Below are 17,186 nucleotides of genomic sequence, written 5' to 3'. Positions count from 1 at the left end.
CCTTCCTATGAAAGAATCACTTTATTGTAATTATTATTAACAACAGTAACTGATGGCATTTATTAGGTGTACTTGTAAAGCCTATCATCTCATTTAATCCCTTCAATAACCATGAACACATTACAACGAGGAAACCGAAGGTCAGAGTCATTAACTGAGATGCTCTTGATGGGCACAGCCAGAATTTAAACTGAGGACTGCGGCCTCCAGTTCATGTTCTCCAACATTAGGTTTAACCACTTCTCTTAGAGCAGTAAAATATACCCAGGCAAAGCACTCAGCCACACACTAAAACAGCCCCACCATTCTCTGTCTCTCAAAGTAGACATTCAAGACAGTTCGCTCCTTTTCTCCAAAGTGTCTGGGTATTTCCTTACGGTAGACAAAACATGGTGGACTGTACACATTTTTAAAAAATAAACATAACAATTTTTCTTCTTTGAGAAGCAAAGTGGTATTCTTTACACTGAGGAAAGTTTGACTACAACCTCATGCAAAACTATCATAAAATAACTCACCCACAAAGGCTGCCATCTGAGCTGCTGTTCTTCCTACTGAATTAACAACATCTGTCTCGGCACCAGCTTCCAACATTACCCACGTGATGTCTTTATTACCTAGGGTTTTTACAGGGAACACATTTGTTAATATTAAGGAATGTGCAATTCAAATACCTCCATCAAACTATACCCTTTTGTCCCCATGGACTTTTAGGTTTTTCTTTTATGGATATTTTCACTTTTTATAAAATCTAAATCATAACTACAGTAAAGAATAACATGCTATAAGAACCCACTAGAAATTAAACTTATTTTCTGTAAAAACGCATCAATACAAAATTGAGTGGAAATATTATTTTTTAACAAAATAAAATGCATTTCTCCTAATTGATAATACTTAGTGCAAAGTCAAGACAAAACAAAGAATATCAAAACAAAAACAGATAAAACAATTAGGTAGATTCCTTACCTCAATATCTACTAACCCATCCCATCAGGCCTGGGACAACTATTAACAAGTGATGGTCTATACTTTCTGCACCCTTTTTTTTTCTCTCTAAGCATCCATTTGCATTTATTTTTATTTGCATTCTATCACTAATAGACTCATTACAGATATTAGCTATTATATGAGTAATCTATACTCAATGAACAGCACTTTTTCATTAATTTTTGCAATTTTGAACTACAGTTTTTCTTAGGAACAGTTCCTGGAAAAACACTGCAGGATCAAAGGTGACGCAGATTTTAAATGCGTACTGCCAGGCCGGCCTTCCAGCAGAGCGGGGCTGAGGTACACGCCCCAAAACAGTGCAAAGAAGCTTCTATGCCAATGCTGGGTGTGTTATCAGTCTTTCTTAACCGGTGCCAATGTGTAAGTAAGAAGTAATCATTTATTGTTCTTATCTGCATTATCTTTTCACACAATACTATGACCCCTTTAAGATACATAATAAATATTTTCCTTAGTTTTTCATTCATATTTCACCTCTATATATGGTATGTCCTATATGTAGAAATGTTAAAAATTATATGTAATCAAGTTGAGCATGTTTCCTTTTTGAATTCTATACTTTATATGTGTAGAAATGCTTTCCTGTTCCAGGATTATAAAAATATACATTAGTGCTCTTCAATTATGGTATTATATTATATCTTCATTTTCTTAAAAGTTTACAACAGTTATAGATAACTCTACGTAATTTCAGATAATATTTCCCAACTCTTTATTCAGCAAATTATAAGCAACATGAATCAAAGTATGGCTCAACTGGCTGGGCAATCGTCCCACAAACCAAAAGGTCTTGGGTTCGATTTCTGGTCAGGGCACATGCCTGGCTGTGGGTTCAGTTCCTGGTGGCGGCACAGGAGGCAACTGACCGATGTTTCTCTCCCTTCCTTCCCCAAGAACAACAAGGAAGTTTTCATGTGACTTCAATGTATAAAGATAAAGAACATCAAAGGAACCAATTTGAAAGAATAATTGATGCAGCTCCTCAACTCCACACAAAATACAGGGTGGGGAAAAAGTAGGCTTACAGCTTGTCCATATGGAAAATAATAAATCATTAAGAAATAATAACACAAGAATAAACACTGTTTTCGGTATACTCACAACTGTAAACCTACTTTTGCCCCCACATTGTATATTGTCAACACAAAGAATCAATTGATATAAATAATGAAAAAAATCACCAAATTAATTTATAACATTTCATATATAACAACTTTTCAAACACCAATCCCCACTGTTATTTTGCATTAGAATTGAACTAAAATTCTAACTGTAATAAAATGTATTTCATTTAAAAGTATATATGTACTTATAATAAATTTGTGTAGCTAACTAGTAACAGTAACATATTAGAATAAATGCTACAACTTCACCAGAGAGTGCAGCAAACATGAGGGCTGTGTATCCGTGTTCGTGTTGATGACAGTTTTACATCAGCTCCGTGTCGCAAAAGTAATTTGCACATATCGAGTTTTCCTTTATATGCAGCGTGCATTAGAGGAGTCATTCCGTTCTTTAATAGAAGGAAAAAGTATTAATTTCACTTATTGCCTTTTCACTACCTATGAGCAACTCCTGCAATTAAATTAAAAACATAAAATAACACGAATTAATAAAATAATCTTTATAATCAGCAAAGTATTTTTATATTCACTTCCTCACTTGTATCTTCCATGAACTGCTGAGGAAAAATAAATGGTCTTACTACTTTTTTTTTTTTTTTTTAATTAGCAAACAGACTCAGAGAAGACTTGCTCAACCTCACATAACTAGTCAAACGGCCAGGGCAGGGAAGAGAACCCCAGACTACCAGGGCTCTCATCTCTACCACACACACTTAGTTCCTGGGGAAACAGATGAAGGAATACATACACATGCATTTAAAAAAAAAGAAAAGAAAAAAAACTTCAAAACAAGTACAGTGCCTACCAAGGGAAAACATGAATAAAGAATGGTATTATCCACAACCAAATTATCACAAAACTATTGACTAAATTCATCCCTATCTATTGAATTGGAGAAATGTTCATGAATTACTGCCAATGAGAAAAGCAAGATGCAGGCAATGTACATTATAATGGCATCGTTTTTAAAACAGTGCTCTCCCAAACTACTTTTATATTTTGATCACACACATGATTTGATCATAGCACACTGTATCACTATGGAGAAACGGTTGGCAGTATGTACACTAGGCTGCATTTCTGGTCTCTGTGTGTGATTGTGCATATCAATGCAACACCCCAACCCCACGTGTCCTGGGCATCCAACACTATTCCGCAGGGAATTGAACCAGCGGTTCCCTGCCAAGTTAATTTGCTCAGTAACCAGGATTACGTTCTACAAGTGCTTGGAATTTCAAAGCTGTTTTGGATGAAAACCTTTCTAAAACATACAATCTCTTACTTTACTAAATCTTAGCATGCTAACATAATTGGAATTGTCCATGATGATTCCAGACTATTATTTGAACATAAGCCATAATATTCTCAAAGGGCTGTTTATGTGAGAATTATAGGAAAGCTGGGACCTTTCAGGTGGTTGTACAAGAGGCAACTTAATGAGAGTAGTAGTGGAAAAATGGTAAGAAGATTATAACTTTAAGACTCCCCTCATTGGGTGTGCCTACAAGGATGTGGTATTTAAATGCTGGGAGTGGTTTGGGGTAATCAGAATCTCATTGTACAGAGGCACCTCTAAGGGAGTGGGGATGGACTACATGGTCATTACCCTTTGAATGAGACAAAAAACGTACTGAGAGCAGGACTAGTGTGAGGGCTCCATAAGGGCTCCATACAGATTATATAATCTGTACAGAAGACGCTAATGTGTGGTCTGGGGGCAAAGGAAGGACTCAGCACAGGACAGCAGTCCATCACCCAGCACTCCTGTCCTCCAAACGACAGGCTGTCTAACTCAGTGAATAATCCCGAGACTACAGAACTGTCCATAATTGAAAAAAAAAAATTAAATCAGCTTTCACTACAACGTGATAACATGCTTACAAGCAGAGAGGATGTGCAAAGCTCTTGGATCTCATTTTATTTTGTCTTCAGCGTTTTAACTGTCATCTGTGTTAATCACATAAACCCATTTATCTGACTGCCTTCCTGTTTCCTGATACTCCTTTTCTTCTCATTAAATAAAAAATGTTTTTCTGTTTCCTTCTTTTTGCTTTTCTCTTTGGTATTTCTTGTTTGCTAGCTGTCTTCTTAGCAGGGATCGGTTTTCAGAGTCAACCAATGAGAGAGCTTCTTTCCAAAAAGGTAACGAGCCATCCCAATTATACTATTTGCTATGCAATGTCTGAAACTGTTTTTGTCATGTTTATAACAATGTATTTTTCCCACATCAATTTTTTTTGATAAATGTATTTTCAGTTCTAAATAGTAGGCAATTTCTACTTTTATTTCTTTGAACCCAGAGTTACTTTGAGTTTTTAAATATTTCAAGTTATATGTTTTATTATTTGGATATTTTTGTTCATTTTCAATGTATTCTGTTACATTTGGGAATCTGTCTGAAATTAGCTAAAATTTTCTATAAAATAGTATAACACCTAAATCAATGTTTCATGTAAAAAGGTGTACTATTTTTTTCTGTCCCATACACAGCACAGACTTAATTAGGTTATCTGAATTTTCTGTTTCCTGAATTACTTTTTTTGCTACTTATCTGTAGGTTTCTGAAAGGTGGTACTGTGGTGTTATAAATTTTTCTTTTTAATTCTATCTTTTTTGTGAACATCAAGGCTTACAAGCTTGTAAGGAAAGCCTTAAGACTGGTATGTCTCAGTGGATTATTAATTTAATCTGTAAAGAGTCTTGATCTATTAAATTTTTTTGCTTTAAACTTTATTTTGTCTGACACTAAGTCTGCTACACACAGGTGGATAAAGGATTAAAACCATTTTGCCTTCTGCATGAGAAGTTCGGTTAACTTTCCAGCTCTGGAACCACGGTGAATGGCAAAGCCACCACCCACGAGAGCGGCTGATGCTGGACAGCTCAGAACAGACCTGCCATCATCTCATAGAGTCACCTGGGTAACAAGTGCCACAAAGCTCAGTTTAGGTTTAGTTACCTCTCCCTAGAAGTGGAGTTGCTGGATCAAAGGTACATACATTTAGAAATGACACAAATTTTAAAATTTTCTCCAGAATGTGATGCCAATTTACACCTAATCCACTACCATATAAAAGTCCAATGTTTCCCACATTTCACAAGAAATGATATAATTTTGGTTTAATCTTTACTTATTTGATTACTAATAAAAGTAAACATGTATTTACATGCTTCTTTGTCTTTTGTAACCTGTCTGCTTACATTTGGTTTACCTATTAGTATAACTTGAGCTCAAATTCTAGAAGAACGACTCATTAGACTTTATATATTGTTCATTCTCACAGGCAATAAAACACTTTATTAAACTCCTAAAAATTTTACCTCATCCAAACAGTTGACACGAACATTCTTGTTGGCTAACAGTGTTCCAGCTTCTTGGACAGAACCTAAAAAAATGTGTTTAAAGCAAAGTAGGGTTATTTATCATTAGAATAGAAAAAAAATCTAACATGGGGGAAAAAAAGCTTATCTGTAAAACTAAGACTAGTCAGGTTAAGTTGTTAAGAAATAAGATTCAATCACAGACTATTTATTCCACAAACTAGTGATCCAGAATAAAAGATTTATAGAAACTAAATAGCTTCATCTTGTTTTTATTTCCACTGACCTTAAAGTATATTAAATCAGCCACTTTTTCCTTTTGGCGGTAATACAATAACCACAAAGCACAAGACTCTTAATACTGAAATAAATCTTAAAGGACATCTGCTCTAACCCATCATCTGAAGCTTAAATACCATTCAATGTAATAGTTGGAATTCAAAATACAGTCAGTATTTATATACTTTGTCACCATTAGGCCCACGAACTGATGGCATGCTTATAATAGAATCCTTGGTTTGGAAATGCTTAGGTAAACATATCTTTAAATCCTGGTATGATATAAAAGCGCTCTGTGGTCAGTCTTCAGACTCTCATACTGAGAGTCCTCTAATGTACTCCTGAAGGTCAGTCCTCTGTAAATTTGAAAATAAGCTGTAATTGGGCCACAACGGTCAGGTTTTTCCAGTCCTCTGTGGGGCACGCTGACAGAAGCAAGTAGTTGCAGGAGAGAATGTTGCCATTATCATCATTAACAAGAGTCAGCCGCACATTCTGCCAACACAATTCTGGTTTGACAAGGAAGAGAACAATGAAATGGAATGTTCTCAGGGAGAAAGGATGAGATAAGCCTCTCCTCTGAAAGGACATAAGAGAATAGGAGCACCCCCAACTAGAAGTTAGTTATTTCTTCTCTTTAAATTTAGAATTATAGCTCAAGAATGTGCTAAATTCGCCCTGGCCAGGTGTCTGAGTTGCTTGGAGCGCTGTCCCATCCATCAAAAGGTTGTGGGTTCGATCCCTGGTCAGGGTTCACATGGGAAGCAACTAATCAATGTCTCTCTCTCAACATCGATGTTTCTCTCTTCCCTCCTCTCTCTAAAAGCAAAAAGCAAATAAAAAAAAATCCTCAAATGAGGATTTAAAAAAAATGTTTTTTAAAGAATGTGCTAAATTCTGCAAGCCTTCCAGTCAAAGATGGAATGCAGAATAAAGATAAGCGTGCTTCTCTCTCCCTGACCTACTTCTTGGGCAAGTCACCTGACTGCTTCTAACCAACCTGGGAGAGACAAAGAAATGTCTCGCAGACTGACAGAGAAATACCTCTGCTGGAGAAATGTCAAGTGAATGACCTCTAAGCCCCTGGATTACGACAGCAGCTATTTTGTAAACAGTGTATTGTTTGACCCCGTACTGCATTCAAACAGCTTCAGAGTAAGAGGGGAAAGCCTTCAGGCATGGAAGCGGCATGGAACCTCACCCATACCTGTGAAGTGTAGACTTCTTAGAGCCTTTCTCAAACATCTTCAGAGAGGAATTAAAACAGAACAAACATTCCCAACCCCAGTTTCACTTAAAGAAGATGCTTCAACTGAATCCCATTGTCCTCCAAGGAATAACAAGTTATTTTCCATCTGATCAGGAGATGACTATGCGGTGAAAAAAGAATACCATAGGGATTCTGAGCTTGTCGAGGCCTGCTACTTGTTAAGGAAGGATAAAGATTACAATCACGAACAGTTGGCTCACAAATAAGAAGAGACCAATAATTCTATTAAAATGTTTAGCCCAATGGCCAACAATCAAAGGTAAATCTGTCCTGTTAGGGAGCAATTATAAACAAACAAACAAACAAACAAACAAACAGATACATAGGTGTATAAATAAATAAATAAATACCAAGGCATGCACACACATAACATTGCATATCAGTTAGCCTTTTGAAATGCAGGGACCAGGATGAGAATTTTTTTTTCTGAAACGGCTTTGGCTTGTGGAGAATGAAAACACACCTTGGAAAATAGATGAGCAAAACATCCAAAGAGGAAAAACTTATGATGATTTCTAATTTGGTGTTCCTAATTTAATGACATTAGTAGGAAATTACTGATAGTCTAGAATAGCAAAGAATGTGAAAGGGGGCTCATGCAAAAGGATTTTTACTTTTTGTCACACCTTACTGTCTATAGTAGACTCTCGAACACTATTTTGTAATTAGGTTTAAAATATTAAATGCTTTACTGCGGGAAAGAAATATGTTAAATCTGATTTAACATACTCTTAAGATGGGGGGGATATTGTACTATAAGGGGGATGCAAAATAAGCCAACAGTTACCTTCAACAGAGACAAAATTAACAGACTTATAACAGATGAAAGTAATATTTAAGGATTTGTTTTCCCTTTGAGAATTTCTCCATGTTGCTCAACCAAAGAAGAAAACACAACCCACCTGCCTCATTAGGGTGGGACTGATCAACTTATCTGGACAGACTGGCATTTTAGCAGAGAAGAAATGACACTAACAGTGATGTTCTCACTGTTTTTGCCCCCTCTTCTACCACACTACAGGACTACTACGAAACTGAACAAGCCCTGTGCAACCCTCGGCTTCCTCATCTGTGCAGCAGATAGCAGTATCCATCCCATAAGGTTCAGAGGGAAACGAAGGTCCTGTCATAATGCAGGGCCCAGAGTAACCCCTCAGTATGTATTACATGCTCTTGTTATTTTATATTCAGAGCAGCACAGTGTAATTTGCTGTGACATTTCTAGTATCTACATGGGGACCAGTGATCTCTTACTGTAGCCAAAAGAGGGGAGAAACAAAAAAACTTTTGACCTTTCTGTTTCCAGCAATTCATCAGATAACCATGAGATCTGGGTATGTATGGTTTTCAATCATTTAGTGGGATCCCCAAAAGGGATGTTTTAAGGAATCTATATTCAGGTTAAGTATTTAAAAGACTTTGTCTTGTTAGTTGCTATAATGTGTGTGTGTGTGTGTATATATGATAAATGTATAAAATATTTAAAGTGTCTAAATTTTTAAAATATGCCTTTAACTGCATATAGTATTATATAGTATGCATATACTATAGTTATATAGTATGCACATAGTATAGCTATAAATGTATTTAAAAAGTGGAGATTTCTAATTATTACATACCTTGAAATAGTAAATTTGTATAAGTTTCTAAAAGTTCTCTTGCTCATATCTATTTTTAGACTAACAAATCGGCCTTAAGTTGGATTATGAACCATTGCCTAAAAATCAGAGTAAGTAAAGAGCTTTTGTTTTATAAATGAAGACAACAAAGCCCACAGAGGTTGCATAACTTTCTTTGAACTCTGGACTGTAATTATTAGTAGACCTGAATCTTTCAAAACCATAAAGGTACTAGAAATAATATTATTAACTCCAAGGGAACTTAGAACAGGATCTTCTTTTAATAGTCCAAAACTGGGAACAACTGAAATGTCCACCAAACTGAGTATACAAGCAAATGAAATCAAAGAAAATAAGAAACAGACTATTGGCGCAGCATAGATGAACCTCACGATCATGACACTAAGTGAAAGAAGTCACGTAAAAAAAATAGACTGCTTATTGTATAGTTCCACCTATATAAAATTGTAGAATAGAAAACAGAGACAGAAACCTGTCAGTGGTTGGTTGCCTGGAGACAATGGCAGATGAAATGAAAGATTATAAAAAGGCATAAAGAACCTTTTGAAGTGACCGAACTATTCATTATCTGGACTGCAGTAATGGTTTCAAGGGTGTGTAGGTAAGTCAAAAACTGATTTAAGAAAGTGCACACTTTAAGTGTGCACCACTTACCATACTTCCATCATACCTAAAAAATTGGTAGAATAAACCTTATTATCCAAGCCTGTTTCATAGCTGCTTTTACACAAGTAATGGGGAAAAAAAACAAACAGTGAAAACATTACTCTCTTGTTAAGTGAGCAACAGTGAGTCCAGTGATTTCAAGTGCTAAACAATTAAGTGAATGGAAGATCTTTGGTTTATATCCTTAAGAAGGTTAAATTGATTTTGACATAGTGCTTTCTTGGTGTTTAAGGAAAACGATACCAGAAGTTAGAAAAATGGGTCAATCTACAAGTCATACAAGACAGTTCAATGAGATTCAGTGATTTCAATTTTCCCTTCTTAAATGTTGCGAAACGGATGCTGTCATTAACTATGATTTAAATGGGTATGTAGAAAACAGCTTCTCAGTTTCATCCGGAATTTCTTGGCATTCTAACAAAAATACAGTCTGCAGAATACCTAGCATGTGAATTCACTCAGAAGAAATTGTTCTAAAAGTGTCTAGTCCTGGCTGCTGTGACTCAGTGGATTGAGTGCCAGCCTGGAAACTGGGAGAGGGGTTGCCGGTTCAGTTCCCTGTGAGAACACAAGCCAGCATAGCAAGCCAGGTCCCCCAGGTCCCCCAAGTACCCTCCAACCCCCGTTGGGGCCGTGTGAGAAACAACCTGTAGATGTTTCTCTCCCTCTCTTTCTCCCTCCCTGCCATCTCTCTAAAAGTAAGCAAATAAAATCTTTATTTATAAATTAATGTGTCCAGAAACACTGTGCATTATTCTCCGGACCGTAAGTCCCACTTACAGTCTGCTTAACTTCTGGAGGGTAGTTAGTGACTGACAGAAAGAAGACACACAAAACTTTGCTGAGTTTATTTCGCAATGCCCAAGATGGGAGGCTATACTTGGCTAAAACTGTACTGTTAGTTCCAAGTACTGGTATTTACTAACCTAGTGCTCCTCAAAGTTGAGAAATGTAGTAAAGGGGAAAAGAAGTACAAACACTCATCTCCTTAATGCTTTGAATGAGTACACATATAAATTTTGCTTATAACCTTTATTCAACTATTAATCAAAAAAATTATTTTATAGCCCTGGCCGGTGTGGCTCAGTGGTTTGAGCGCTGGCCTGAGAATGAAAGGGTCACTGGGCACATGCCTGCGTTGGGTTATAGGCTAGGTCCCCATTGGGGGGGGGGGTGGCTGTGTGAGAGGTAACCACACACTGATGTTTCTCTCCCTCTCTTCCTCCCTTCCCCTCTGTCTAAAAATAAATACAAAATCTTTTAAAATAGTTTAGAAATTAAATGCACTAAATCAATAACACTTAAAATTAACTTAACAGATTATAATGTTTTGCTTAAATTAAGTTGTCTCGCAAAGAATGTATGGATCACTATGGTGCTGGTTTTAGTTGTTCAGTTTATTTTCAAGTCCAGTATATTTCAAGGCCACATATTTCTGCTCCACCACTTAGTACTTACATGACACTGGGCAAGTTATCTACTTTCTCAGTTCATTGCTTTTCTTGTCTATAAAGTGGAGACTACCATATTTATCATATTAACACCCAACAAGAATAGTATTTTAAATGCCTTACATATACTAACTCATTTCATCCTCGCAATAATGTTGTGAGGTGAGTACCATTTTTCACACAGAGAACCTGATGCTCAGAAACAGTAACTTCCCCGAGGCCACGTCACCATCAAATGACTGAGGTGAGATCCCACATTAGGCCTGCACTATTAACCACCTCTCTCACAAGCTGTCTCTCTTAACATTGTAGTTTAACAATAATTCCTACCTCATCAGGATCAAATGCATCAATACATGTAAAGTGTTAATAATTATGACTGACTCATTAACATTCAATGAAAGTTGTCTATGGTGGTATTTTCTCCTATTCCCCATTACTTTGAGACTGTAGTGAGGTCAAATGTCCCCTCACTTGACAAGAATGCAACACACACTAAGTCCATCTCAGCTCTTTTCTCATCCCCTCAGGCCAGCGGGCCAGTGAAATACAGTGTCTGTGCACTGGTTCACCTTGATGCACACGAGGAAATACCATAGCACTCACCCGATTAAATTCACATTTATTCTCTTCCATCTTTAAAAAGAAACCCACGTTATAAAACTGCTCACTTGTTTAGACTCTTAGGAGAATGTGGTAGCTCTGGATTGCTTAAAAACACAAGTGACATCTCTGGTGGATCCTTCAGTTCATCCCTTGTCTCCTTAATGCCCAATACAGTACCTGGTACAATAGCTGGAACTCATGTTTGCTGAATGGGGTCCCAGAGCACAAAGGCAGGGAGAGATTACAGAAGGACAGGCAGAACATAAAGGCTGCAGTGCCAAAAAGGTCAGTGAGAACCGTGAAGAACAAAAAAATAAACTCCCAAGTCCCACAATTCCAGACAAAGAGCATTTATGATATAATACAGCTGTGACTAACTTAAAATTGATATCGAATGGGGTGAGCTCGTCTAATTAGCACACTTGTTGAGTTCAAATCAGATTTTTTTCCTCTTTTACATTTAGATCTTCCTTGTCGGGATGAAGAATAATTTGCCATACTCTCTGGGGAATCAGATTTGAGCCTGGCTACTTAGAAAGAAGACTGGAACCTGGGAAGCCTTTATACTGCAATGATTGGCCTCTCTGCCATTCGAGGACACACGTGGCTTCCTCACTTATTCTTGAGGTTAAAACCACATTATACTAGCAGTCCAATGCACCCTATCCCCGCGCCTTGACTGTGCAGAAGCCACATAGTCACGCTGATGTCACCTGCTAGGTAACGGGACTTAGCTGGGAACTCTTCTGGGACCCACTAGGGAATGAGGGGAAAGCATGGCTTCTGGCTCGTCCCCAGGGCCTGCGTCTCCCTCCCTACCACATGGAGCAGCGGAAGCTGGACACGCGTTGGGAGAGTGGAAGGGCAAGCGCGAAAGAGCGCAAAGATCGCAGCCGTGCGGAGAGCGCTAAAAGGTGGGGACGCCTAGCCAAACTCCTCGCTTCTCTGAGGGTTCACGCGGCGCCCGGGGGCCTCTAGAAGCCCAGGAGGTCTTGGACGCAAAAGCCCCAAAGGCCCAAATTATAGAACTTGTTCTGTGCCTTAATCAAGAAGCCTTCTCCGCAGAAGCTCCCTCCTCCCACAAGCGGGGGCGGGGACGGCTAAGGAATCCAGATCTTTCGGCCTCCGGAAGTCGAAACGGCCCTTGAGACATCGGCTTAAGAACCTTAAACTACTAGGCCACGGTCGCCAAGGCAGTCCGCGACCAACATCACCTTAGGAGTGCCGAAGAATGGAGCCCACATCCCGGGGTCGCTCACTCTAATCTGAGCAGGGGCCTGGAAATGTGTACCTTCCCAAATGCCGGTTTAGAGGACGGACCTCGGAACCTCCGCTACCGCCCCAGAAGTGCTTGTCCCTCCCACCTCTCCGCCCCCTCCACCGGCCCCACACCAAAAGGAGAAACGCTATCTCTCGGTCCCCGCAAGACCGCAGCCCCGGTCCACAGGGCCCGGGCACCTCCCGGGCTCCGCCACGCCCCCGGGCCAGGCTGGCAGCTCCTCCGTCGCAGCCCAGCACCCATACCTTTCCCGATGACTTCCAGCAGCGCCTTTTCCTCCTGGGTCAGCTCGCCTTTCTCTATGTGAACCATTGCTCCCGCCAGCTTGAAGGTTATTTCGTTTCTTTGCAAGTATTAGAAAGAAACGCTGTGTCAATGTTAGGAACGCCGGCCGCACTGGGGGAGCTCCAGGCCAGAACACCGCGGAAGCGTTCGAATTGTCGCCGCTCTTCGCGGGCTGGCGAGCAGCACGCGAGCTCCGGCGAGCCGAGCGGGCGGACTCCGCAGGCCCAGCGGCAGTCACCGCCCCCCGCGCGTCATTGGCCCAGCGGGTGGGGGCGGTTCGGGAGGCGGCAGCCAGAGGCTCCCATTGGAGCAGCCTGGGAAGCAAAAAACAAATGGCGAAAACCAGAGGGGAGCATTAAATTCCTCTTACACGTTTCCCACCTTCATCCTGCCCGCCTCACCTATTTAAGGACATGAAATATTTAAACTCTCTACGTGTAACTTCTGTGTCCGGCGACGGCGGCATGGAGCGGGCAGAGGGGTCCGGCGCTAGCTAGGCCCCCTGCATTTTCTCCGGAGTGGAGCGGCCCGGGCCAGGGGCGGGCTGGGAGGCGGGGAGGGGCGGGGCGGGAGGCGGGACTGCGCCGGGCGCCGTGTGTCGATGTCAATGTGTCTGTCCTTCACTCCTCCATTGTCTGCGGCCGCCACTGCTGCCGCTGCCACTGCCGCTGCCGGGTTCGCCGCAGCTCCTAGCCTCGCGCGTCGCCGCTACCTTCTTGGACAGGTGAGAAGCTACCCAGGGGGGGCCGGGGGAGCCGGGAGGGCTGCGGAACCCGCGTCGGTCGCTCAGCTGGGGGCTTCCACTCGGGCCGTGGCTGGCCGGGAGGAAGCATGTGCGTGCTGGAGCAGCTTCCTGCCTCTCGGTGGGGAAGCATCCCCTTGACCACATTAACCTTCTATACCTCTTATCAGTGCCTCTGAGTCAAGACCCGCCACTCGCCACATTTGGCTGCGCGGGGAGACCCTGAGACCACGAAGGGGTGGGGGCCCGCCACGCGGTGGGAAGTGGAGGGGGCACATAATCTCGTGCGTGGCACCGCCAGACTCGGCTCCCGAAGGCCGGGGCTGAGGCTCCGAGCTGGGGGTGGGGTGGGGTGGGAAGGGAGAAGGAAGTTACCTTTTGGCAAGCCTCCCCCTCACCACCACCATACAAGCGCGCACTACTTGTCATCTCCTCTGTCCTCTGTGGGAGCTGCAGAAGAAAACCGGATCTGATTCACCTTATGGTGCCTGTTAAGGATGTTTGGAAGCAATTTACACTTGCACTAATACTTCGTTTCTGAGAGAACCTGGTAGGAGGGGGGAGGATGGGCCTCACGGCTCGAGTTCCCAGTCTCTTTGTAACTCTTATCTGGAGATTTATGGAAACAGGGAGGGGAGAGGAAGGGGACGGTGATTAAATAGGTGTTGCTTCCTTACAGAGCGTTAGATTAGCCTCTTAATGCAGTCTTCACTCAACTGTAATACGTAATAGCCTGGAGCTTTGACCATAGGACAGCTAGGGGGTAAATACTAGTGTGTACCTTCTTGTGCTCAGAAGCAAGACTTGCTTGCTAGTATGAAGGCAGTCATCCCTCTAAGGCGCACATCCGTAACATATTTACAGCATCAATAAAAGCTTCTCTAGAAATTAGTGTGTACGTTATACTGTTGTTTCTCCACAGACTAGTATTGATGTTTCTCCCAACACCCATCTGCTTCAAAGAGAAATACTTGAATAATTACCTCTGTCGTTTTTGTTAAGCATCCCCACCACTCTTTCTCCCCACAGTGCTGTATTATGAAGTGAAATGCATTTTCCTTTGGCCTTATGCCCCCCCTTTTTTTTCTTTTGATGCATTCACCAACATTTCCGAAATCCTGGAAGATGTTCATCATTATTTCCTGCCTTTAACATAAATCTTTCTTAAACCCCAGCTATCTTCTTTTCGAAACCTCCTTCATCTTTGCAGGCTGGGGCAGATCTGAGCCAGAACATCTCACGTGAAAATGGTTTGAAATTATTCATCTCAATGTATAACAAAGAAACTTTTGTTTAATGATGCTTTAATAATGATGTGACTGTTCAAACAACATGTGGTAAGACTTGAGAATGACCAGTCTTTTGTAACACTTGGAATGCTGTTACTGCCACAATCTCAATTGATTTTAAAACATAGTATCATAGGGAAGAAACCCATCTAAAAAAAGGCTTGCAGAGTAACTTCCCCTAACATGTGACTTAACATCTTACAGCAAATGCAAGGCCAGAATTGGGTATTTCATTGACAGTATTTCCATCTCTTGTGCCAAATCTGGGCCATGGTTATTTGAAGGTCACACCTGTTTGTCTCACTGAGGTTGTCAGTTCCTTGAGGATAACAACTTACTATTATTTCTTAGTACTTTATGGCACCTGGTTTGTATGTAGTAGTCCTCTGTGAATACATGACTTCAGTAAATTTAAAGGAAGAATGAGAGGGAGAGAAACATCAGTGGGTTGCCTCTCGCAGTGCCCGAAGCAGGGACTGAACCCACAGCCTAGGCATGTGCCCTGACTGGGAAGCTAAGCGGCTATCCTTCACTTTTTGAAACTTAGATTTCTAGAAACAGATACGTAATGGATAGTGTTCATCAGGTGGATTACATTGATCGTTTTGTACAGTGTAAATATTTAATGTGAGAATAAGAATAGCTAATGAGCACATCTTAAACTTGATCGAGGAACTTTTCTAACACTAAGAATATACTCACATCAGATAAATTTTGTAGACAGTAAAATAGCAACTACTTATTGAGTGTTTAGTCTCTGGTAGAATTGCCAGATGCTTTGTGTAGGATTCTTTTCATTAATTGTTATAATAGAGACCCGGTATAGCCAATATTATCTGTTTCTGCAAATAAGAGGACAGAAATTAGAAGAAATTAATTTGTCCACACCCCACGGTTAGGAAGAGTCAGAGCTAGATAGATCTAAAACCTAGATCTGTCTCCGAAACTTTTTCTCTTTTCCCAGTTTTCTATGTGGCTGACAGTAAGGAAGAACTTAGACATTCTTTTAACTACCTAATAAGCAGTCATATGCTTCAGTATACCAAAGGGACAAAAGTTCCTCCCACCTGTCTCCCAATCTCTAACTATGTCCTATAAACAATGGCATCTATTGTGTATTTGCCTCATGTACTTGTGTTTGTAGCTTATATGTATATTTCCTTTTTGTTTTGTTTTGGTTTTTGCAGAAATGGGAGCATACTAACACTGTTCCCCACTGTGTAGTAGAATCTGTGTGATGCTTTGGTCCCTCTTATGTTTTTCTCTTCACCTTTTTAAAAATAATGGTTTCTAAAATGTCTGAAATGTCCCCTGGTCTCTTTACTGCTGTCACTCTAGACCTCTCCTGGCCTGTCACAATTGATCCCTAAGTAGCCTGCTTCTTGCTCACCTCACCCCATCCAGCTAATTCATGGCACCACCAGTTCAATACACATTGGGCACCCATCGTCCATTCCCGAGTGAGACATACTCTGTAAGGACAGAACTGATTCACTTTAAATCTGTCGATGGCTTTTCTCTGGACACAGAATAGAGGCTCAGTTCTGCCTGGAAGGCTCCATCCAACTTCTGGTCCCAGCAGGCATTTCCAGCCAGCCAGCTCCTCCCACACACTCTGCTGTAAGGTCACCACACTGCTGGTTCCCTAACATGCCAGTAATTTCCACCCGTTTGTTCCTGCTCTTCTCTTCCTGGAATGGCTGCCCTTCCCCCTTCACCAGCTCCCTCTCCCCAGATGTGAAGGACTGTTCAATTTGCAAAACACTACTTGCTGTAATCTCTTCTCTCCACCTCCATGATCACCTCTACCCCCCATCCAGTGAGGGGGACAGACACCAGTGATCACATGTATTCCTGTCCCTCAGCTAGGACAAGGGACAAGGGAAATCTTTAGATGGGTGTTCATGGCACAATTACTGATATCCTCTACAATTCTCTCCTATCTTAGTACCCTGGTGTTACCCCCCCACCCCCAAGTAATACCATTGCTTTTTCATATGGGTCCCCATAAAAATACCTGAAGCAGACACTTTTTTAAATCCTCCACTAGGGATATGTTTTTATTGATTTAAGAGAGAAACATTGATGTGAGAGAAAAACATTAATTAGTTGCCTCTCATACATGCCTCCACTGTCAACCGAACCTACAACCTAGGTCTGTGCGACCTGAAATTGAACACACAACCTTTTGGTGTATGGGTTGATGCTCCAACCAACTGA

The 17,186-nt window shown here is 40.9% G+C and overlaps 2 protein-coding genes across 2 annotated transcripts in view; one reads left to right on the top strand and one right to left on the bottom strand.

Moving 5' to 3' along the window:
• ANKMY2 (ankyrin repeat and MYND domain containing 2) overlaps positions 1–13,246 on the bottom strand; it is a 32,727-nt gene extending 19,481 nt beyond the window's left edge. The window contains 5 exon segments of the mRNA XM_036010549.1: positions 519–617; positions 2,388–2,442; positions 2,444–2,527; positions 5,460–5,524; positions 12,896–13,246. Coding sequence (XP_035866442.1) covers positions 519–617; positions 2,388–2,442; positions 2,444–2,527; positions 5,460–5,524; positions 12,896–12,962 — 370 coding nt within the window. The 5' untranslated portion in view covers positions 12,963–13,246.
• Positions 13,247–13,507: 261 nt separating this feature from the next.
• Positions 13,508–17,186, top strand: part of BZW2 (basic leucine zipper and W2 domains 2) — a 59,968-nt gene continuing 56,289 nt past the window's right edge. The window contains exon 1 of the mRNA XM_028525512.2: positions 13,508–13,659. The gene's annotated coding sequence lies outside the window, so the exon portion shown is untranslated. The remainder of the gene's footprint in view (positions 13,660–17,186) is intronic.

This window comes from Phyllostomus discolor, chromosome 10 (genome assembly GCF_004126475.2).
Source record: "Phyllostomus discolor isolate MPI-MPIP mPhyDis1 chromosome 10, mPhyDis1.pri.v3, whole genome shotgun sequence".
Lineage (NCBI taxonomy): Eukaryota > Metazoa > Chordata > Mammalia > Chiroptera > Phyllostomidae > Phyllostomus > Phyllostomus discolor.
This window is presented reverse-complemented; position numbering and strand designations above follow the sequence as displayed.